Source organism: Haliotis asinina, chromosome 5 (genome assembly GCF_037392515.1).
Source record: "Haliotis asinina isolate JCU_RB_2024 chromosome 5, JCU_Hal_asi_v2, whole genome shotgun sequence".
In the NCBI taxonomy this organism is placed as follows: domain Eukaryota; kingdom Metazoa; phylum Mollusca; class Gastropoda; order Lepetellida; family Haliotidae; genus Haliotis; species Haliotis asinina.
The window spans coordinates 24,471,134-24,493,561 of NC_090284.1; the positions used below are offsets into that span (position 1 = coordinate 24,471,134).

General features: G+C 38.8%; 2 protein-coding genes across 2 annotated transcripts; one reads left to right on the forward strand and one right to left on the reverse strand.

The window, feature by feature from the left end:
- Nucleotides 1–19: 19 nt before the first annotated feature.
- Nucleotides 20–12,098, reverse strand: LOC137283184 (cytochrome b-c1 complex subunit 2, mitochondrial-like). Its single transcript, XM_067814628.1, has 14 exons — nucleotides 11,901–12,098; nucleotides 9,668–9,742; nucleotides 9,080–9,229; nucleotides 8,569–8,633; nucleotides 8,205–8,261; nucleotides 7,603–7,727; nucleotides 6,932–7,029; nucleotides 6,057–6,210; nucleotides 5,231–5,294; nucleotides 2,887–3,025; nucleotides 2,489–2,569; nucleotides 2,119–2,192; nucleotides 1,104–1,257; nucleotides 20–295 (listed from the first exon to the last, which is right to left on the reverse strand). Exons 1-14 carry the CDS (start codon nucleotides 11,940–11,942, stop codon nucleotides 206–208), a joined length of 1,368 nt encoding a protein of 455 aa, XP_067670729.1. The 5' UTR covers nucleotides 11,943–12,098; the 3' UTR covers nucleotides 20–205.
- On the forward strand, nucleotides 12,064–22,022 carry LOC137283181 (BRCA1-associated ATM activator 1-like). Its single transcript, XM_067814625.1, has 10 exons — nucleotides 12,064–12,310; nucleotides 12,694–12,963; nucleotides 15,957–16,353; nucleotides 16,599–16,712; nucleotides 17,468–17,651; nucleotides 18,242–18,398; nucleotides 19,041–19,123; nucleotides 19,764–19,953; nucleotides 20,445–20,617; nucleotides 21,276–22,022. The coding sequence occupies exons 1-10, from the start codon at nucleotides 12,190–12,192 to the stop codon at nucleotides 21,984–21,986; spliced, it is 2,400 nt and encodes a 799-aa protein (XP_067670726.1). The 5' UTR covers nucleotides 12,064–12,189; the 3' UTR covers nucleotides 21,987–22,022.
- The last annotated feature ends 406 nt before the right edge of the window (nucleotides 22,023–22,428 follow it).

A 22,428-nucleotide genomic window follows, 5' to 3' on the forward strand; every position in this document is an offset into this window, starting at 1 on the left:
AAACACCAACAATAGACACCCTTTTCATAAACATTTATTCACTTGTGTTTCACTATTTTACACAGTTGAACGTCTTGAAATAATGTCCAAAGACTCCATAAATAACAATGCAGTTCCCTTGGTAACTGTCTGAATGGAGGACTCGGCGAGATGTCTGATCCCAAGCACAATACACTTTAACACACATGTCCTAATGTCCACAGAGTTACTTGTATAGCTCATCCAGGTAGGGAGTCCCGGACAGATCACCAACTGCAGCCATGGAGGGCTTGCCATTGATCATCCTCTTGGCAACCTGTTGAACACAAGGTAAACACTGAATCTTTTAATCACACCTGTTGTGTTCCTGTGGCAACTGTCTATTCAGGGTCTGTCAGTAGGGCTGCAACAATTTACCTAGACCGGATATTTGATTCATTTTTCAACACTGGACCCTTGATTCGATCCTATTGTTCAAACAAGTCAAAAACATCATTTAACCCTCACAGTCGACTTTACGATGTCTACTAACAACAGTTCTCACTGGATAATCAGCCAGGCGTCAACGAAGCACCTTTTGTCTCATGTCAGCACTCAAAAAAGCTCGAGGTGGAGTCAAAATAATATTCTGGCTGTGTGGTAATAATAATAATAGATCTTCAAATATTGAATCAAAATAGTGATAATGGTTATTGGAAATCAGAACTAAGGTGTTTGATTTGATTTTCAAAGAATCAAAGCAAACTGTTCCAGCCCTATCTGTCATGCAGTGAAACATGGAATCTGAACTTGGCACTCATGAATATTACTGAGAACAGTAATCCTCTCTTATTACAAGTATTGAGGAACCCACTTGAAGCCAATTTTGACACTGGTAAAGAAATCTTTCTCACAAATGCTCAGTTCACTTTGTAACTATTCCATTAATTCCACATCAAAAACAGTTTTTCCAAATTTGTGACGTCTTCAGTCCAAAGCATGAAGGTAATGTTTCTCCCTTCAGTAATGGTATCTTATACTGTCTTTGCAATTAATAATCTGAGTTACTGACTATATTTATCAAAGCTACCTAAGTTAACCACTAGACAACGACAATGCTACATCACTTTTAATGGCATACTCACATTAACTACATCGGCTGTGGTAATAGAGTCGATCATCCTGGCAACCTCCTCTACTGGGATAATTTGTTGGTGTCCGAGAGCCTGTTCAGCCAAGTCCACCATGACTCCAGACTGGCTTTCCATGGCCATCAATACATTGGCCTTCAGTTGGTTCCTGTCACATACGGTTTTCATATTAACTAGCATCACAATTTCAGTGAAACATTTATGTCCTGTAACCTTTGAGGAGCCTGAATTGTAACATTCTCAACAAATGCAAATGTCACACGTGGCATAAAACTGACCAAATCCTTGCCTTCTGGTTACTTTCATACAATATTCACTGTTACTTTCAACTTGCTTTCACCATCTACCCACATATAGTTTGTTTGCTTGCTTGTTTTCTAGCATGCACTCAGCAATATTGCAGCTATGGTGCAGCAGTCAGTGATCAACAACATGAGTATCTATCTTCACCTTTGTCATATGATGACATGCCAACCATGTCAGCGAGTCTGACCACTCAATCCTATTTGTTGCCTCTTACGGGGCCTCATGTCTTGCTGAGCAGCAATTCTCTCCCGTATTTAGACACAGAATGACACATAAGCACACAGCAAGGACAGAACTCAACATACAATCTTCGAGAGGTATTACCAACTGAATCTATTGGGTATCTCATAAAATAGGTCATGGCAAATAAGCAATAACTAATAGTCATAAGTCATCCATACACTCTTTTCAGCATTTTGAAATACTCAAGACAGTGAGTGAGGTTTTTATCCCACTCAGCAATATTTGTGCTATATGGCAGCTGTCTTGACCAGACAATCCACTGATCAACAACATGACCATCAATCTGATCTGCACAACTGGGAACTGATGATGTGTCAACAAAGTTGACTACTCACCTCATACGGCAAGTATAGTCACCTTTTGTGCCAAACATGGGTTGCTGAAGACATATTCTACTACAGATCTTCATGGGTGAAATATACAAGACACATTTCCACCAATCAAAATACAAGTAACTTACTTGGCTCTGGCTACTTCCTGATCTGTGACTCCTTTGGTGACTGAGGCAAACTGGTTGAATGCCGCTCTCAATACCTGGAATAAGAAAATAAGGTCAAGGTCACCCAAATGTAGGCTGTCACCAAATTTGAAGAAATTGGGTACTACAGTTCATGAAATATTGCGTTAACAAGAAATGGGACGTATGTGTGTACGGACGGACAGACGCTATTGAATACATAGTCCCCCGTTCAGCGTTATGGTGGAGGACAAATATCCCATAAATAAGCATGCCAAAATATACACAAAACATCAAGTGACCAATAAGTACTTCATAATAAACAGGTGTGACCTGAAGTTATTGGTCCCATTAACATGCACCAAAACCATACCTGTCCAATTTCATTTGGTTGAGCTACAGCAGAGAATCCAAAAAGCCCACCATCTGTGTAGTTGGCATTTATGCAGGAAACCTGTCACACAGAAGTAATAAATAGAGAATATTATCAATGAGTGAGCTGAGAATAAAGAGCCACTGGTAATAATACAAAGGGAAGACATGCAATAAGAAGTAAAATCTTCAGTAAATGAGTCTAGAGTTGGTGATCATTGTAAACTGTACTGAGAAAACCACAGTTTGGTTACAAGACAGGCAGGACTAGATTACTGGTAGGATAGCTAATAGGACGTTTTAGCCTCCTTGACCAAAAGCTACAGTGATACAATTTTTATCCAGACCTAGTTACTTGTAAAGTTGTTATTACATGTATTGGTGACACAAAGAACTCACAGCGAAAGGTTGAGAGCAGGCACCAGAGACAGCCTGACCCAGTTTGGAGACTGTGGTGTTAGGGCTGTATTTGATGTATGGGCCAATGCCCATGATGTTCTGAAGAACACCCGCAGGTAGCAACTCCTTGGCAGAAAGGCTGCAAGTATCAAAAACCACTCATACTGAATGTATCTGTACACATTTAGCTTTTCTTGTAACCCCATTTTGACTGAAATCTGTAGATCTACTCCTGAAATGTATGACCTGATTCCATCCCATCCCTTGAAGATGACCAGTATATGTATCTGACACTGGCCAAGATTTGGATATCACCTTAACAAGCTGACTTATATAGAAGGCCTTGAATTGAAATAAGCAAGAAACGTTGATATTTTGTTCAAATGTTTACTTAAAATCACATCTTTTTGACTTTCTGATACAACAGAATTACAACATATGAAATCTTGCAATTTGAAAAGAAAAAGAGACAAAATATATGAATATTTCACAGAAGAAATTACATCGATCTTCTGAAGTCATTTCTGATACAGCATGACTGATCCTATTGGTTGCCTATGAAAAGTAAAGCTTGCTGATGATTTTCATAGGGCAGTTGACATTTAGACAATAACATTTCCATTGCCTCATGATGGAAAACCGCCAAATGTACACTGACATGAGTGAATATGGTTTTATGCTGCAACATTCCAGCAGTATTATGACTAGGGATACTAAGAATGGGCTTCACACATTCTAGCCATGTGGGTAATCAAACACGTCTGCATGATGAGTGAACTCTTTAACCACAAGGCTACCCCACTGCTCCCCACTCTGCGTTGCGAGCAAGCAGTTAGTGTGACTTATGCCTCATTTCCCAATAAATCAATATCAAAGTGAGAATTTATTGCACAAAGAGAGATTCAAAACATACCAGTGGGATAACAAGTTAACATGGTAACACTCTCAAGCGCTACCCAGTAATAGGTAAAATTAGTGATCAAGAATGCCTGTAGTCACACTGTCCTTGTTACACTTGGGAGCAATACATCTTTATCATTGCAGACCAAAGCTTATAGTGAGTGAGGTTAGTTTTACACCACACTCAGCAATACTCCAGCCATATGGCGGTGGTCTGTAAATAATCAAGTCTGGACTACACAATCCAGTGATTAACAGCATGAGCATCCATCTGAGCAATGAGGAACCAAATTGCCATGTGTCAACCAAGTCAGTGAGCCTGACCACCTGATCCCGTAAGGCACCTCTTATGACAAGCATGGGTTACTAAGGCCAAAATTCTAACCCAAAACATCACAGGTCCACTAACCTTTAAAAACACAACTTATATATGTCACATGTAAAGGAAGTTTACAGGTTGGCATTTCAAGTATTTAAGACGTAATTGTCAAAATTTTCTCATGCAACAACAATATTACAATCATGCTACAACAAAAAGAACATAAAGACATCATACCCTCTTGCTCCCTGTTTTCTAGGCCGGCAGCTTTCACACAAATAAGCATTCATAGTTATTAGTTATATTTCTACTTCAAGTTCTATGGACATAGGACGTCTTGTGAAACTGGTGTCAGAATTGGTCTGAAGTAACCTATGGCAACTAAGTTAATTAAGTCAGACTTAGTGACCATCCCAGACTTCAATCAATGGGCCCTGTTCACAAAAGTGATAGTAACCCTAAGGTGATTGTAACTCCTAACAGACTTACGACAGTTGTAGCTTTACGATCAGGACCCAGGGCCCCGTTTCACAAAGCTCTCGTAAGTCTAAGATCTCGTAACTTTTCTCATAGCATTCGTATATCGTACAGTGTAGCATATACAGCATGAATGGTAAGAGAAAAGATATGAAATCTTAGCCTTACGAGAGCTTTGTGAAACGGAGCCCCGGTTTCTACATGTAAGTATGTACAGGAAGAAGTGATACAAAAGAAGTGATGTACCTCCACAGCTCTAAATTAGAGAGTGAAAATTATCATTCATATTCCCAATATCTGAGGTGTCTTGTCAAATGATATTTAAAGCATAAATTGGAAAAACCTGATTAACCTACAGCAGCTCACTGTTTCACCCACCATGCAGCAGACGTGCATTTCCTTGCATCAAAAACATTCAAGGTGACATGAAGATTGATATGACCACAATCACAAAAGGCGTCAACACTAAACAATCAAGTCATTGTGTAATGCTATGGTCCATTGCAATGCTATTTTATCATGTCTAAAGCATTGTTAGAGAAGCATGATAACAAAAGAACATTTAAAGGGAATGTTGAACATAACTAAATGACATGAACAACCCAAGAGAAGATTGTTTTCATGGATTGTTAAAGAGCAGTCACTAACCTTGGTCCTTCAACTGCCACTGCAGCATATGTCAGAGGATTGCTGTTGGCAACACGGAGTTCCCCTGTAACAGGGAGTGAATGAGTGATCAAGAGCGAGTGAGTGATCAAGAGTGAGCGAGTGAGCAAGCCTGGTTCTACTCTGCTTGTAACAATATTCAGGCAATAGCAAGGCAAGGGACACCAGACTTCACGCATGTGATGAAACAAACATGTGTCTTTGGCGTGACGAGTGAAAGCTTTAACCACTAGGTTAAGCATCACCCCTCCACCCAATCACCCTCCAACCCTTATGTATCATTAACTGTTATACCAAAACAAGCATCTTAAATTTACAATACACAATACTTTCAGCAAAATTAATGTGCTGTTCACCATTAGGTCTAAATAGCTTGTATACTAATAACAACCTACACAATTTATTGTGTTCATTTGGTTTTCAATTATTTCCGCTTGATAATGTTTCTCTTTTGAGGAAAATACACTGATTGTCACACTCGGTTACCTGGCTCATTCATACTGAAACTACATGGGAGGGTTCTCATTATGCAAGTCACTGGTTTATAGGCATATATCATACAGCGACATGATTCAGCCTTTTTAAACAACTGAAATTATTTATCATCACTGTCCATCACGTGTGAGTGACTATGGTTTTACGCCACTATTCATGCAACATCACTGCAGGAGCACCAGAAATAGGCTTCACAGATTGTATTCATACAGGGAATCGAACCCAGGTCTTCAGCGTGATCAGTGAACACTTTAGCCATTGGGCTACCCCACTGTCTCCTGTCCATTTCAAAAACTCTTGATTTCCAGCATACCTCCTCCATAATACCGAGCTGGTTCTGAAGCAGCACCAGCAGAGCTGAATGGGGTGAACTTCTTGGCTAGGTTGACGAGAACATCATGATCAACCCCAGCACCGACCAGTGCCATCCTCTCGCCAGTGTAGTAGTTCTTGATGTAATGAAGCAGCTGCGTAAAGAAAGAGGCAAATTAATAACACTTTCCAAATAGTTTATATGGGGCATCCTTTGACTATAACCTGGTTACTACCAGACCTTCAGGGTATTTGGATGTTATTTAAGAAACATGTACCAGGGATGAAACAGTAAATTCTTACCACTGTACAGTACGTATTGCAGTACAATGCCTTTGGTTTGGTATACAGGATACGAATGCATCAAAATGCAGAAAAGAAAAGAAACGCATACATTTTGAAAAAATGATTCGATTTCTCGATTTTAGAAAAGGTTAATAAAATGGCGGTAGAAAAAACCAAAAATACCAAATTTCTGTATTTCATTACAGTACACCAAACTGAAGACAAAATACCACGCATCTACTAATACTGCAGCATGCCATTTCATCCGTAACATGTACTGGAGATTTTTCTTGCAATGTACATAGCTGCAGGTGACATGATCAATGTTTCTGATCTGCAACAATTTTTACCAAATTTACGACACTGACGAATTTCCATTTATAAGGTCCTCAATGCCAGACAGGAGATTTTGGTGGTTTTGGAGGTTAAATACACAAATCAAATTTGTTCTTTGTCTGTCCACATAACACTTTACTGAATGAAAAAAGAGTTCTTCTTTTTCTCTGGTGAAAAATATCCCCCCAAATACTCATGATACAAATCTGTTATTATTATGTGTACATGTTACCAACACTCTGGCTGCATACTAACCTGTTCTGGGCTGTACTTGCCAACCATGAACTCTGGGGCATAGACGGATCGTCCCAGTGTGTTCCTGAATGCTGCCTGGTGGAGCAGCTCAAACAGTTCTAGAAATTGTACATTGTACATTCAGTTAACTATTCCACATACTTTATTATGTTTATAACAGTTTTAAAAATGCATACAATTATTTTATCACAGGGGTTTGGGCCTTCTGCAAGAACACAATCTAAGAGTGATCCACTTTAATATTGTTACAGGTGGAATACTGCTACATGAAGAATCAGAAAAACCAGACAACTTTGAACAGTATGTATACACAAAAACACTTTTCAATATTTAGTATTCCTTGAGTAGCGTATGTGAAATAGTTTAGGGCAGTTGATTTGTTTTTTAACACTGTATTAGCAATATTCCAACTACATGGCAGCAGTCTGTAAATAATGAAATCTGGACCAGTGATCAAAACCATGCGCACCACTCCATGCAAATGGGAACAGATTTCTGCGAACCTGACAACCCATTTCTGTTGCTCGCCTTGTACCACAAGCATGGGTTACTGAAGATAAGTTCTAACCCCAGTCTTCACAGAATGATATATGTTTATCACACAGACAATTAAATACGTCAGTCCCGGCAGCCCTCACATCCTCCCTGTCATTAGTAACAACAGTACTTACTGACTTGTGGTTGGGCATCCAAAATGGCCAGATCCAAGTCAAGTCTGGACTGAAGATCAGCCAACTCCCATGGCTTAAAGGAAGGGCTGGTTGTGACTTCACGTAAAAAGTCCACAACTTCATCTCTGGATAAAAACATTGTTTCAACTTAGTCTTAAAGGTATAAAAAACATTCCTCTTACATTTAGTCATACCACAAATAAGACAGATCCGATAACAATACTTCTTCAAATGTAACATTTTATTGACTCTGTACTGCCAGATGAAATATATAAAGGATTTCCTTTGGGTAAACTAAGAACTATGCATGATGCAAAAAAATAGTTGACAGAGTCCATGGATCAAATGTAATCAATAAGACAATGGACAATAATTACGACTGTACTGAATTATGCTAGTCAGTCCTTACAACTTCATACACTGTTTCCAATGATGTGAATATGTGTGAACTTGAAAACTTGATGCAAGTCCTAATCAGTGATTGGAACCTCAGGCTCCTTACACATAGTGATCCAAGGGCACAACACCATATGACATCCTGTAGACAGTTGTGTCAAAACCCAAAATACGAAAGTACACAGTAGTATGAAAATGTGACTCACACATTGTCTCTGGTGCAATCTGAACTGTAAGACATGTACTCTCTTGTAGTAGTGCACCTGAAATACAAGTAAGAAAGTGTAAAAACTAAATTGTATCAAACAGCAAAGTGAAATGAAAACAAAATGACAATTATGTCACTGATCTGGAATGTGATGTTATAACTGACATAATACCCCAAACCAACATTCTTTTATCATGTTTGCCATGGCATTAACTATCAACATTAACAGGATTGGTCCTGATTTCATATTTCAATCAATGAAATGTTTCTTCAAGTTCCTTCATGGTTTAAAATCCCATTACCATAATTTTACTTGAAACATTTTCTGAATATACCGATACTATAACAATGATTAGACTTACTGTAGGTTTGCTCCAACTTGTTGAACGCTTCTAGTTATTTTAAACTGTGATGCTTTTTGTGTGCTCTGTAAAGGAAATTACACCAAACTGTAGGTATGTAACAATGTTTACAGACATAAAAGAGTTCAACTCCCTGTGACTGAAATGAAATGTGCGTCACCGTTAGGTAATAAGGCTTGCTAACTGTAATTATCATCTTCGGCTCTATTTTATCTTCAGGAATTTTATAATGTTTATGAAAACAAACCGCCTGTGAAAAGTACTGGCTGCCAATTTTTTTGCTGTTGAAACAGATAACAGCAAGGTTATGAAAATAAAAGATCAAATTCATCTGTTTTTTAAGAAGAGGCATGAAGTTATAATAGAAGATTTCCACTTGGTTAATGGAAAAATAAGAAGCTGTAAAAATCTAATCTTTCATTCTATGATGATTATGATCATGAACATGATAAAGCTGAATCAAATCACTGCTGAGTATGGATACAAAAAACAGGGAAGTAAGTCTACATACCAGGCCTGCAGCAACTCGGAGGCAATGAGTCACACCAAGGTTATCTCCGGATTCAAATCTAGATCCTGCATTCACTACAACAGCCACACTAGAAAGTGGAGAGTAGTTCTCAAGGGAGGCAACTATCATACCATTGGGCAACTTGGTCAGCTGAAATTGAATTATTACATTCCCACTGGATTAAGCTGTAAATGGGCATTTTAGTTCGAAAACATACATGATGTAGACTTGAGAACTTAAGGTCACACCATTTCAATGTATCAGTTACTAATAACATAAACATCAAGAAGAGTCGCAAAATATCTCTTGTGAACAATTTTCAATGATTATACAATTAGTAATGAAGCATGCTCGGACTGATCTATAAACTTGTGATTGATAAGGGAAGTCATAGTAATTTAATCCTGATTTGCTGTGGTTTTTTAATTGAGTCGATCAATGCTTGTGATGTCAGTCGCTGGTCTGATCCAGGCTCAATTGTTCATATGCCACTTTATAGAGCCAGAACACTGCTGAATGTAGCATTAAACAACAAACAAACAATCAAGTCCATTATTCAGTCTATTCCGGCACAGAGAGATTGCTTACCTTTGGTGCTTGCTTGGGCAGACTGACTCCTGCTTCAGACTGAGCTGTGGCCGCCTGGCTTGACATGAGCCGACCCTGGATGTGAGGTAACAATGGTATGAAGGACAATGTACCACAGGAAAGTAATAATAGTGAAAAACTGACATTCATGGTTTCCTTCAGTTTCATTCATATTAGAGAGATAATTTCTTACTTTTACACAAAAAAGGACCAGGACAGAAATACCAAATCAGGTCATCAAGCTGTTTCACTTAATATTATGGTAAAAGTATCCATGAGGTTAAAGCAACCTTGAAACTTTAATTACTTGGGGATTATTAACTGATTATGTACTACAGGGTATAGTGTTTGGAGATCAGACAAATTTGTGCAGTTAGCAAGATGACAAGTTGCAAGAAGTATGCCAAGTAAAAGAATGACATATACTTTGGGGGTCAGTCTTGACATTTTTAATCACTTTATCAGGTGCATGTTTTTGGATTGCTTTTTTTTATTTCAAACACTGTTGCATAGAAGATATGATAAATCTCATTCTTTCTCTCTTAAGCTAAGCTTGGGTAACATATTACTATAGGTACACAGGGGGATCTCACAAAAAATGGTGCTTGTTCTGTTGCCCATTCTAATCTGTTCTTTTTTTCACATCTTACTTACACTTCTTTTCTTTTAAGTATGTTAGTGTTTTGAAACTCTCCAAGAGGGAGATAAAAACTGTCAGGCTATTCAAGTACGAGAGGTGAGACATGGCTTAGCCTTACATAGAGTAAGTAACATTTTCAAATGCTCACTAATGTTTCATGATTATGTATGAATGTATGAAATACAATTTACCCATCCAAATATCCTAAATATCTGTTTATTATTGTGACTGTCACCTTCGCTTTCATTGATTTTGGTATGTGTTGCAGTTTCACATCAATTATATGTTAATACATTTATCAGGTTGGTGTAAACAGTAGTTAGCAAATGGTTTAGTTACAAGAAAATGGAAAACTTAATGCAACTGGATAATGTCGTAATTGGTATGAACTCAACGGTTTGAAGCGCCCATAAAAGTGTTGATTTATATATTGTCTAAACATGGACTGAAGCAGTCAAAGGTAGTTTATCTATTATTCAGTTCATAAGGAAGATGTAATATGGCCCTGGCTATGTAAAAGCTTTGCTGTTTAGAAGCTATTTATAGATTTGTATTGTTTGGCAGTTTTTTAAACAGAATAAAGTTTCAAGATTCCATGGGTTAACTTGCTGTTATACCACCTTGCATGAGACTGACACAATACAGTGCTTGTTTACCAAGTCATAGGCACTTGAATGTTTAGCTTAGTGCACATGGCTCATGCTCCATTTTCTCTGACACATGTCTTCACATCCCAAATGTGTAGACCAATGTTCATGCTCATGATCACTGGTGTCTGGTTAAGACTTGATTATTTACAGACCCCTGCCATAAACATGATAAAGGAATATGCTGCAATATTGCTGAGTGCAGCATAAAACCAAACTCACTCACTCAAATGGCATTGGATGTATTAGCTAATACATACACAACCTTAAAACTAACCATATGGATTGTGTAAGGATGCATGAATGTAAGGAGCTTTACAGGGTTTTGATTGAAAAGGTATTTTCGCCCCTAAAACTCATAAGCGGAAAGGGAATAAAAGGATAGTTAGGTCTAACCTACCCTAACACAAATTCAACTAAACCTAATAGTTGAAGAGGCATGCAAGAGGTGTGAACATGGATCTGTTGTCGATTTCTTTCACCAACATTTTCCATCAAAGAATCCAAGTGAAACGGACTGCAGAAAATCTAAACCACCCCCAACTTAACCTAAGGAGGAGACATGAGTGAGTGCATGCTAAAGATTTGTCTTGAGATATATGTTGATCTTGTAACATACAATGGGGGCTAATGGACAAAACTCAAGAGATGCCTACAAATAAAGCCTGTCATTGATAAAGGTGATACCAGCGACCAAGAGTATCATGAACATGAAGCAGTTTAAAAAACACACATTATATCAACATAAATGTTTCCCTTTCATTACCAGAAAGGAACGATGACACTTGTCTTCCTTCAAGTTTCGATGGGGACATTACAAGCTGACAACACGTTTATCATTAGCAGTATTCTCGGTGGAGACAAGGGAAACCTAAAAGCGTTAGCGGTGAAATCTGAATGAACTATACCCACAAATTTAGTTTAATTGCAAGGTGTCAACAGATACCTTAAGGGTCCCGATAAACCTCCTTGACGCTCGAGTTGCCATGGTCTCAACTTGCCCTTGACTTGCCCCAAGTTCGGAGCTCCGGCAAATGGCGTTTGTCACGTGATCGTTTGACGTTTATCTCCCTTGGAATATAGAGTTACCTACCCCTGCTAAAAAACTGTTCAAACTCCTCACCAGCGCGGGACACTGTCGCAACCCTCTGGTATTAGAACTTGGGGAATAAACCACCGCTGTGTTGAGTTTCGCGGCTGAAACGGACTGAGAAGTGACAAGCCAAGAAACCACAATGAATAACAATCAATTTGTTCATAAATTGTCAGAAGTCTTTCATTTTTTCCTGGATATACAGAAACCCATTGCTGACGACACATGCCTCCAAAGACTTCTTGATATCTTGAAGGAAAAATGTAAGAACAATTGACTTTGTTGTGATGCTTTCTTGAATAATATTCTTCTTAAAGACTTTCCAAGTTTTATCGTTTGTAACTGACATATCTCCCTGTTGTCATTAATGAAAATAAGGTGTTATTGCTTTGTCAACCTTTTAGACAATTACTGGATTTAGATGAGTTCTTTGAAAACGTTCAAATGAGGGACCACTTGACTTAAACTACCTTAACACATAGATACGCAAGACAAGAAATATAAATAGGAATCACGAGTCTTTATCGATGATCAAACTCTTTGTTGTTCAAATTATCATCCACGAAGAATTGTCATTCCTATTACAACTTCTCTAATGCTTCTCTGTCTCAAACAGTTGATATATATTAAGTTATTCATCATTCAGTTTCAGATACAGAATGCGAAAGAGGAAGTCAGTTTATTGAACAGGCAACTGAGAAAATCGATACTTTGGAGCCAAGTATTGTGACATTTACCCTTCAGCTTGCTGGACAGGAGGCACAGAAAGAGGGTTCAACTGTTTTCAAATGTCTGTATGAGACTATCAGCAACAAAGGACTGTGGAAGGACATATCCATAGGAACTTCTTATTTTGATAGCTTGAGTCAAGTGGCAGGGAGGTTAGATGGATGGAAATGGCTTATGGAAGAGAAAGGTAAACAAACCTGTCATTGTTCATCTTCTTCATGACAGCATTCAGTATAAAAAACAACGTGGAATAATTTCACATACAAATTTTGTTATTTGATTGCAGTGCTAGTTGTAATTGATGGAGCTTGTGTAAGAAGGATACTTCAAAAGTTTTATATCAGTAAGCATTCATTTGATTATTGTCTTTGTTCTTTAAGCATGCATGATAATACAGTCGTGCCCCATTTATCCGAACCTCAGATATCCGGAAAACTCGCCTTCCGAACAAAACTTTCTTAAAAAGAATTCACAACATTGTAAAATTTCTCACCTATCGGGAAATCTGGTTTCCACAACTGTACAGTCATTTTCACATAATAAGCACTAAATTATGTCCATTTTTGTCTCGTATATACGGATGGCTGAGCACCTGTATGTTTACTCACGCAATTACCGAGGGCCTCGTGTACCGTAACATGAAAGAAGTCAGCAGTCTTTGAAGCGTGAGAAGATTAACGACCTCTGAGCAGCAAGGTGACACTGAGTTGATTTTGAGGCGTGTCAATTTGTCTGTCACTATAATTAATTAATCTAGATGATCAAGCAAGTCTGGACAGCTGTGAGTGAAAAGACAATTGCTTACTGCTTTGGTCATGTGGATATTATCCAATCAAATGAGGACCCGCAAGAAGACATGGGTATGAGATATTTTATGTATGCACTGATATTTGTGTAATCAATAAAGATTATGTCTGATGCCTACTATGTTTGTTTTTTGTACGTTTCTTTGTATGTTTCTTTGTACATATGGCCCGTGGTTCAGATATCCGAAAATTCGCTTATCCAGACAATTTCAATAAAAACACAAGTGTTTGGATAAACGACGCACAACTGTAATGATTACATAGCTGAGTGGACTGTTCTTTGTTAACACTTATGGGATCTTGTAGGTTTAATTTGGCTTGTTTCGCCCATGCCTTGAACTTGTCAGAAGTTGTAATGTTATCTATCACCATAAGGCTGGATTCTAGTGCCAGAGTGCACAGGTTTATAAAGAAGGAATTCCATAGTAATTCCTGTTTTTGTCAAATACTTCAATATGTCAATATCATGAGTTCATTTCAATGTGCCCATACTGGCCAAACTTTCAAAATACATGGAAATGTTGTCCCAAACTCAGGGAAAAACAAGTGTAAAGATTTTTCCCAGGCATGGCCCTAGCATTACACACTGTGTTCAAGGCAACACACCACTCGTCTGTGGCAGGTGATGTCACACACTAGATGACGTCATGACCTCTATGAATGTGACAACCACCCATGCAGCCTCCTCATAATACAAACCGTAACCCATTTCCCTACCAGTACCACTCCTGACTTTGATCCCATCAGTCCCAGAAGGACGTTTGAGATCATCCGGAATGGCTCCATCTGTGCCATTGCCTCCAGACCTAGGGTGGTTGTCAAAGACGGCACCCAGGAACTCTGGTAGACATCAAGCATAATTGGGAAGTCAGACACAGGAATGTCAGGGACATCACTTACATATGGGCAGTGACATCAGGGACAAACCTGAACGTCCCAGGAAGTGGGTAGGTGGCCCTGAGGGTCCCTACACCTGCCACCTCGTCGGAGTAGGACCAATGGCCTGTTGCCGACGATGAAGAACTCCCAATGGAGGAACGGTGTTCTCAAAGATGCTGGGAATGATGCTTCCATTTCCGTGCCACTTTTCAAACGCATCACCCCAACTGGGTCCACTACTTTGGGTTCAGTCCTTGCATACAGCTCAAGTGGATGCCTGACAGAAGTGGTGACATGCCAATAAGGGTTGAGGATTGTATGCTTTAAGATTAATCCCACACCCCTAAGCTTCCACGAAGTACATGACTTAGTTGAGCGAGAAAATTATAGCAAACTGGGCTGTTAGGAATACTGATATCTAAGGGGAATGTGCTCCATAGCAGCCAGAATTGATAGGAGGAAGTTGCATGGTCGTGAGGTCATGACGTCATCTAGCACGTGACGTCACCCGTCACAGACGAGTGGTGTGTTGCCTTGTGTGCTGTGTGTAGTGCTAGACTCATGGCTGGGAAAATCTTTATGCTTGTTTTCCCGGCTTTGGGACAACATTTCCATGTATTTTGTGAGCTTGGCTAGCATTGGCAAATTAAAAAGAACTCATGATATAAGGAGTAAGTTTTGTAATTAAAAGCAGCATTCATGTTAATGCAAGAACCTGTGTGTTTCACACAAGTAAATCAACATTTCATGCAAGATATTTTCAGCCTGCATGTTCTTCATGGAAAGTATTTTGTGTTCTGGGAACAAGTAACCCAAAAGATATTTTCCTCAAGGAAACAACAAAGTAGAATAAAGTTTCTCTCAGCTAATTTTTGATTGTTTACAGCATGCTCTGAGGTAATATGTCGCCACTTTCTGGCTCTGGCATACACTTGCAGTGCATGCACATAATTTCTTCCAGCTATGAACACTGATAATTGGCTGATAAAGGGTTTCATGATGTTTCTTGATTCTTGGAATGAAAATGGAGGTCCACCATTCTAACAGATATTATATGAAAATATTAGCACATTCTTTTCCCACAGAGGTTACTCCTGTCATAGCCTCTGTCCTAGTGTGGCCCTTTCTTGGTGTGAGTGTTTTGGTTTCCTGATTGGTTGCTGTCAGAATTAGTTGTGCAATAAGTGACATTGTTTCAAAAGTGATCATTTGCAAAGCTTCTGTAATTTCCATTTTTTTCAGGAAACCTAGAACCTATTCCCAAGCATGATGTGCCAGTGTTTCTAGACAGAACTCAGTCATGTAATGGCTGATCAATGACGTCTTCACACCCCTGGTTGATAATGGAAATGCTATCCATTAAATGTTGCAAGTGTCAACATCTTGTTGATTGATTCCTGCAGTCTCTGTTGTGCTAGTTTCTGCTTTCTAGTTAAACATGAAATACCGAATCTATACTTGCAGAAGTTCAGTATGTTTAGAAATTGTATTTCAGATTATGTGGACCAAGCCATCCAGTCTCTAAAAGAAGACACGAGTCTGTTTCTACACTCCTCAGCTAGGAAACTGGTCATTATGTTACTAAAGAAACAGAATCACTCACAGATGGACACAGAAGAACACAAATCACAAAGCCAAGCAGCAATGTGCAGCCTCTTGTCTCAAGACATTCACAGGGAGTTACAACAGGCAGCAGATTTCCCAGATAAGCCATTGACTTTGTACCTTGAGAACCTTCTATCTATTCTCATTTCAAGTGAAGGCCTGCTGCAAGAGGTCTGTCATGGCGATGCTATGGACAATCTGCTGTGTGTCAGTCTTGGAAGGCGATCAAGATCAAGCTCTCTTTGTGGAGAGGCTCTCTTGAAATGCCTGTGTGTATGTAATGAAAGGTACTTAAATCATATTGCTTCCATATTGATACATCTGTGTGTATCTGTAAATGTATATGAATTGAGTGAGTTAAAAACCACCAAAACATGGCTGTACCTGTTCGATTAGGTTTTCCGAGAACTTTAACCTAAACTTTTGTGTCATGACACTCAAGTTCTTTATCTCCCTTCCCTCGTAAATTGCCTTCCATATTGAAATAAATTACTCATTTTATGTAGTCCACACTATGACTTCTTTCTTTCAGAGGGAATTGCAAGCTTGATGATTTCATGAAGAGATTCTTAGATCACAGTGGTAACGGATTAACACCAGGGAATGTTTGCAAGTATCACAAACTAGCCATCCAAATCCATCAAAGGTACAGTGACATTAGATATGCTGCTCTATGAAACTGTCTGTATCAGGAACCCTTTGGGGTTCCAGTTTGGGGCTGCTGACCAGCAATGCAAGAGGACTGTAATCATTTATTTAAGATGTTGTTTAGTGCCACACTCAGCAATATTCCAGCCATATGGCAGCAGTATGGAAATGTTCAAATCTTGCCCAGATAGTCCAGCGAGCAACGGCATGAGCATCAGTCTACACAACTGGGATACAATGATATGTCAATCATGTTAGCCAATTCTGACTGCCCAATCTTGTTACCCACCTCTTATGACAAGCATGGTTGCTAAAGACCATTCTTACCAGATTTTTTAGGGTGTGGAGGCTCGGAAGTACCCAACTGCTGGATTTGGTGTTCATAATGTCAGTCACTGGACTCTGGTTTTGTACAGAATGTTCTGGATGTACAGAACAGTGAAAAGGGGCAATTGCTTAATGCCGCAGTAACAAATAACATTATAAAAAACTTGATCTTTATGACAGAAACGTTTTGTAATAGCCAGGAAAAATAATGTGTATTTCCTTGACCCTCATCCATTTTTCGCTTGCTTTTTAGTAGTAAGACCATAATTTATCACCATCCTAGCATGTCTGTTGTTCATACCATTTTTTTCATTGAAGATCATTATCTTCATTAGAAAGTAGGATTTTACTGAAAAACCTGCAGATTACTATGCTTCAAAACAAAAAGTAACTGGAAATCTGTAATGAATTTTATGTGCCGTGTAGTTTTCCAGAGCTGGCTGTGTCTGGGGAGTTGCAGGAGGTAGTGTTGTTGCCGTACAGCATCATGCTGGGGGGTTCTCCCCAGTCTGTGGACACCGGCCTGCTTCACACATGTAGACAAGCTATGATAAATAAGGCACAGTGTATCCAACTGCTTCTTCACACAACTGACTCTCTGGCTCCAAAGGTAAAGAGTAACTTGAGACCACATCCCTGCATTGTTCGTTAATGCAAATAGCTGCTTCTAAACACAATGTATAACCAGTAATTCAAGCAAAGGTCGGAATATGGTAAATAAGAAGATAGAAAGGTCTCAGTGCTCGGCTTACATTGCACAATCGTTTTATTTCTTTCTGTGTCTGCAATTCTGCCAGGTCTGCCCATTGTAATGCATTGGGAAGATTTTAAGCAAGTATTTAGGATCAGTTGACTTCCATGACTTATAATATAGCCCATCATCATCAATGCTTACAACATCAACATCACTAATTCCTTGCATTCATGTTGTATTTAAGTAATAACAACTCAATGAATTAAATATTCAAAGTGCGGATGTGGAATATTGGTTCATCATGACAATTCTTTGAAATTCTTTGACACATGTGCTATAAATATTCCAGATATCTTCATGTCAAATCCCTTTTCCCATTTCCTAGATTGATGTTCACACTTTTCTATTTTTAGATTCAGTAGTAAGACAATACTTCTGCTATGATCGTGAGTTGCTGTGAAGGAAGCAGGCCATGTTTGACTGTATCATTAGTTGTTGTATTCCAGGATAGACATCTGCAGGAGATGCTGGAGATCTTGGCGCTTACACACCGGAGAATGGATATGTCGGTGGGCGATCGTCTGTTCAGTGACATCAGACAAAATGTTGTGGACAATAGGCGTCTGCAGCTCAATCTACTGGACAGTATCCATCACAGTATTGGTATGTTAAGGAACTGTGTGGCACCAATAGTTGGAAATGGTGCTCACAGGCCCTAATGTCGTTGCGAGGATTAAAGATTGTTTTTTACAATATAAAAAGTTTGAAAAAAAACTTCATCTAAACATAATCGTGGGCGATTGGCCTATCGATCACCACTCATTACAGCTCTCTCATAAGAGAGCTTCCTTGGAACACACCCCCTTTATGCGGCCTCATTGTTTTTGCTATCATAAGTATTAATGCTTCTTGTGTGGGTTATCAATTTGAACCTACAGCTTCTACCTCAGTGGTTCAGTACTGTAAAGCCATTAGAAGTGCAAACTAGTACAAGCCGACACAAATGTTCATCAATAATAGTTTTGAACTTGAGGCTGATCATTAAAGTCACTGGAATGTCACATCAAGACTTGACTATTTATGGGCAATACATCATACAACTGAAACATGGCTGAGTGCAGCATTTAGCAACAAACACACACAACAAATAAGACACTTTTGAAGTTGGGTGATAAAGCTTGCCAGGGCCTGGTTTGGAGTGTTTTTTCATGACATCAAATTACAAACAGAAAATCTTTGACATGGTCCCGACATCGATGTTGTTGCTGTTGTGATAATCCATGAATCAATTTCTAACCCCATCAGGTAGCTCTGTTCCTATTGCCATGCTTACCAAGGCTTTGGATGTCACCATGGAGGTCTCAAGTGAAACATGTACTCACAATACGGTAAAAAACATTGTATCTCAGAGTTTCTTTAGACTGATGAAAAATGTGACTTAGTATGACTCACAGCATATTTTCTGTGAGACATAATCAAGATTGAGACAGTTCTTCGCACGTTTTATCTATGAATGGAGTGATGCCAAAAAATGTTTTTAGGAGTTAATCAACCTGCCACATGATTTTTGCCTGTGAAGTTTGAAGAGTATGCCATTGTAGTGATTAAGGTCAACAAAGATGCAGGAGTGGAGAGCAATGAGGCTTGGCAGGCATAGTAAAAGTTTAAATGTTCTATCCACTACCTGGGTAATAGAAGCTGACAATCACTTGTACAAAGGGGTTTTTTTTTATGAACAGATTGAGTGCTTAGCATGGTTAGGGCGAAGACACCATTGATAAGGAGAGGTGTGGCAACAAATATAGCACTTGAGCAAGTTATCCTCACTCAATCAGTAACCTGTTCTTTTGATCCGAGTGAATAGAGTTCAGGAAAGATACGCTGAAGGAACTGGTTTTCTTTTTGCATGAAAAAACTATTGATAAGTAATGTAGGCATAAGGCAGTCATATGTAAACTGGTTTCAGTTTATGAATGTAACCAACTGTTTATTCAGTCATTGCATCTTTCAGGTTAATGTATGTTTCAGTTACAACAAAAAGGCTTCGACTGTGTATTTTCTATACTGGTTGTATTGGCATCTGCACCATGTGGAAGTGAACATGTGACCAGTTACCTCCCCTTGATTGTGGACCAGCTTGACAGACATCTTGTCAGCACACAGTGGGAGAACAGGGACACTGCTGTCGAAGCCATCATCAAACTTACAAACCTACACAGTAAGAAGGAGATGATCATAAGTGACAGATTGTTGAGGATGACTGTGACTTTGTCAACATTTTTCTTTATAATTGTCGTGTTTCAGCTGCTTCTTATATGGCAGATGAAGAAGCCAACTATTTTGTGGTTGATGCCTTGCAAGGCGGACGTGTGGAGTCTAAATATCCACCTAAGATCGAGGGATCTCCTCTTTTGGGTAGTGCTAACAAGTTCAGGGTCTTCTCAGAGTTGTGCAATGATCTCATAGGTGAGATCTGATTTGCCATGCTTTTCTGAATTGAAATGAGTCGCAGCAGTCTTGTCTCTGTTGTGAGTGTTGTCAGCAAAGTGTTCATTCAGACTCGTTTTGAAGCATCTTTTGGTTTCCCCTACACAATTTTTTTTGCACTTTTGGCAAGTGAACAGATAAACCACATTTTTGTTGGAGCATTATATATTGTCGTTTCTTATATGGCAGTTAATTTCTGTACTTTCTTTACCCATAATACAGATGTTGCTGTTGTCGGGGATGTAATGAGGTCCAGCCACATTTTCCCATCAGCCTGGCAATGTGTGTCAGACAGCAACAGCTATGTCCGAGCCAGCGCAATCAGTCTAGTTGCTGCAGTTGCTAAGGCACCTCAGCTTTGTGATGCCTTCCTGTCTCAGCTCAAACAAACAGAGGTGATCATTGATTCCTTATGTAACTGTCTGAATTTGATGACTATAATTTGTTACTTTGTTACTATGCCTCAATGAAATAGAGAAGGCGGAGGTTGTTTGATTGTATGTTGTTGAAAACGTATGACATTATGTTTCAGAAACAATAAAATGTGTTTCTTCTTGGTGTATTATAATAGATGTACGTCAGTTCAAGAGCAACATGTAATCTGTACATTCCTGTGATTATACAATAAGGCCAGTACGAGTACAAGAGTACTAGGACTTCTCTCAGTTGTATTTTAGAAGTTGTGAAGTACCATATAGATCAACTTTATGGATAACTTCTTTTATTCTGTGAAGGGGATGTTTTGATACAGATTCATGCCTGACAGGACACACACAAAACAAATGAAGTTGTTATCCTTAAAGTTTGTCTGTATTGTATAATGAAACATTTCCATCATAATCCCTATTGTATTAAGAAACCCTGATAAGGCTTTAAGATTGTCAGTTCCAGTGCAAGGTGGAACTATCCTCATTTAATTGCATCTTCAATAGCATCAACTTCAGATGCTGATAGCGTTCGAATTCAAGAATACCCACGTTGGGATTTTTCAGTTTTCATTATTGTCATATTAACCTTTTTTTTATCATCTTATAGGGAACCATTTTGTTGCAGGCAAACATTATTCAAAAGTTATTGGAGATAATAAAGACAGACAGTGAAGCCTTCCCTCGCAGGGCTGCTGTTTCAAGCCTACAGGCAGTGTACTCTGACAGAAGTGTACCAGAGCCAGTTGTCAAGAAAATATTTTCAGCAATGGTCCAAGCAATGGCGGACTTTGACTGGGAAGTGAAGGCTAATACACTAGATTTCTGGCAAAGTGTCTCTGATCAGAAGATAAAGTGCCATTCTTCAAATGTTCCTGATTATGCTGCAGATCTTTCACCAAGTGGCACAAAGAGAAAGTTTGATAAAGGCAGCATATTGAGCGATGATCTGATTGTACTGAGCCAAACAGGCTTTTGTGAAGCCATCATATCAGGCACACAGGACTATGACAACCATGTTCGGGAAAAATCTTACAGAATTCTTCAGAATCTTAAAAGAAAGATTGGTGATGATATTAATGAAAAGCAGATGAAGAAATTAAAAGTAGAAAATGGTGATACAACAAATGGCACACATCCTACAAATTCTGAATCAGAATTAAGTACCGATAGCCTGACAACTGTTCTTCACCTCCTAAGAGACGCTGACATTGAACTGAAGTTGTCCATATTTTCAGGCAGTTCAGATGAATACAGTAAAAACCCTCTTGCTCTTCTGGAGGACATTTTGTCTGAAGACAAGGACATTGAAGATGATAAGTTTGTTGACTGTTACTAAAGAGAAACTCTAATTATAAATAATGAAGTGACAGGATAAGTCAGGTATTGTTTTATTATTCTAAAACAATAATGAAGCTAAAACAAATTTAACATGCTCATGACAAATTGAGTATAAAATAAAGTCTGATATACAATCAGCAACAGCTGGAAAAAAGCAGCCTCTTACAATAATAAGTTACCTGCATAAACTGTGTACAACTGCATGACATGGATCAGGCCAGGGATTGTATCTACTTCATATAAACCTAAAGTGTGCTTCTCACTATATATTAGGTCATCTCTTGTTTTCCCAGAACAACTGCATTTGAGGTTTTTGTTTTGGAGGGAGAGGTTTTACTTTTCGTTAGTAAGACCGCTTCCCCAGTTTTACGTTTGGAGTAAGACGATTTCCCTGGTTTTACTTTTCCTAACTTTATATGAACATTAACATTCAAATGATA

Bases quoted from the DNA above. Each gene is read 5' to 3' on its own strand.
- LOC137283184 (XM_067814628.1), bottom strand. From the start codon at position 11,942: ATGGCAACTCGAGCGTCAAGGAGGTTTATCGGGACCCTTAAG. The intron at 9,743-11,900 runs GTATCTGTTGAC...CCTCACATCCAG, and splicing joins GGTTTATCGGGACCCTTAAG to GGTCGGCTCATGTCAAGCCA. The intron at 6,211-6,931 runs GTTAGTATGCAG...TTCTTTACGCAG, and splicing joins GCAAGTACAGCCCAGAACAG to CTGCTTCATTACATCAAGAA.
- LOC137283181 (XM_067814625.1), top strand. From the start codon at position 12,190: ATGAATAACAATCAATTTGTTCATAAATTGTCAGAAGTCTTTCATTTT. The intron at 17,652-18,241 runs GTAAAGAGTAAC...GTTGTATTCCAG, and splicing joins CTGACTCTCTGGCTCCAAAG to GATAGACATCTGCAGGAGAT. The intron at 20,618-21,275 runs GTGATCATTGAT...ATTTTGTTGCAG, and splicing joins CTCAGCTCAAACAAACAGAG to GCAAACATTATTCAAAAGTT.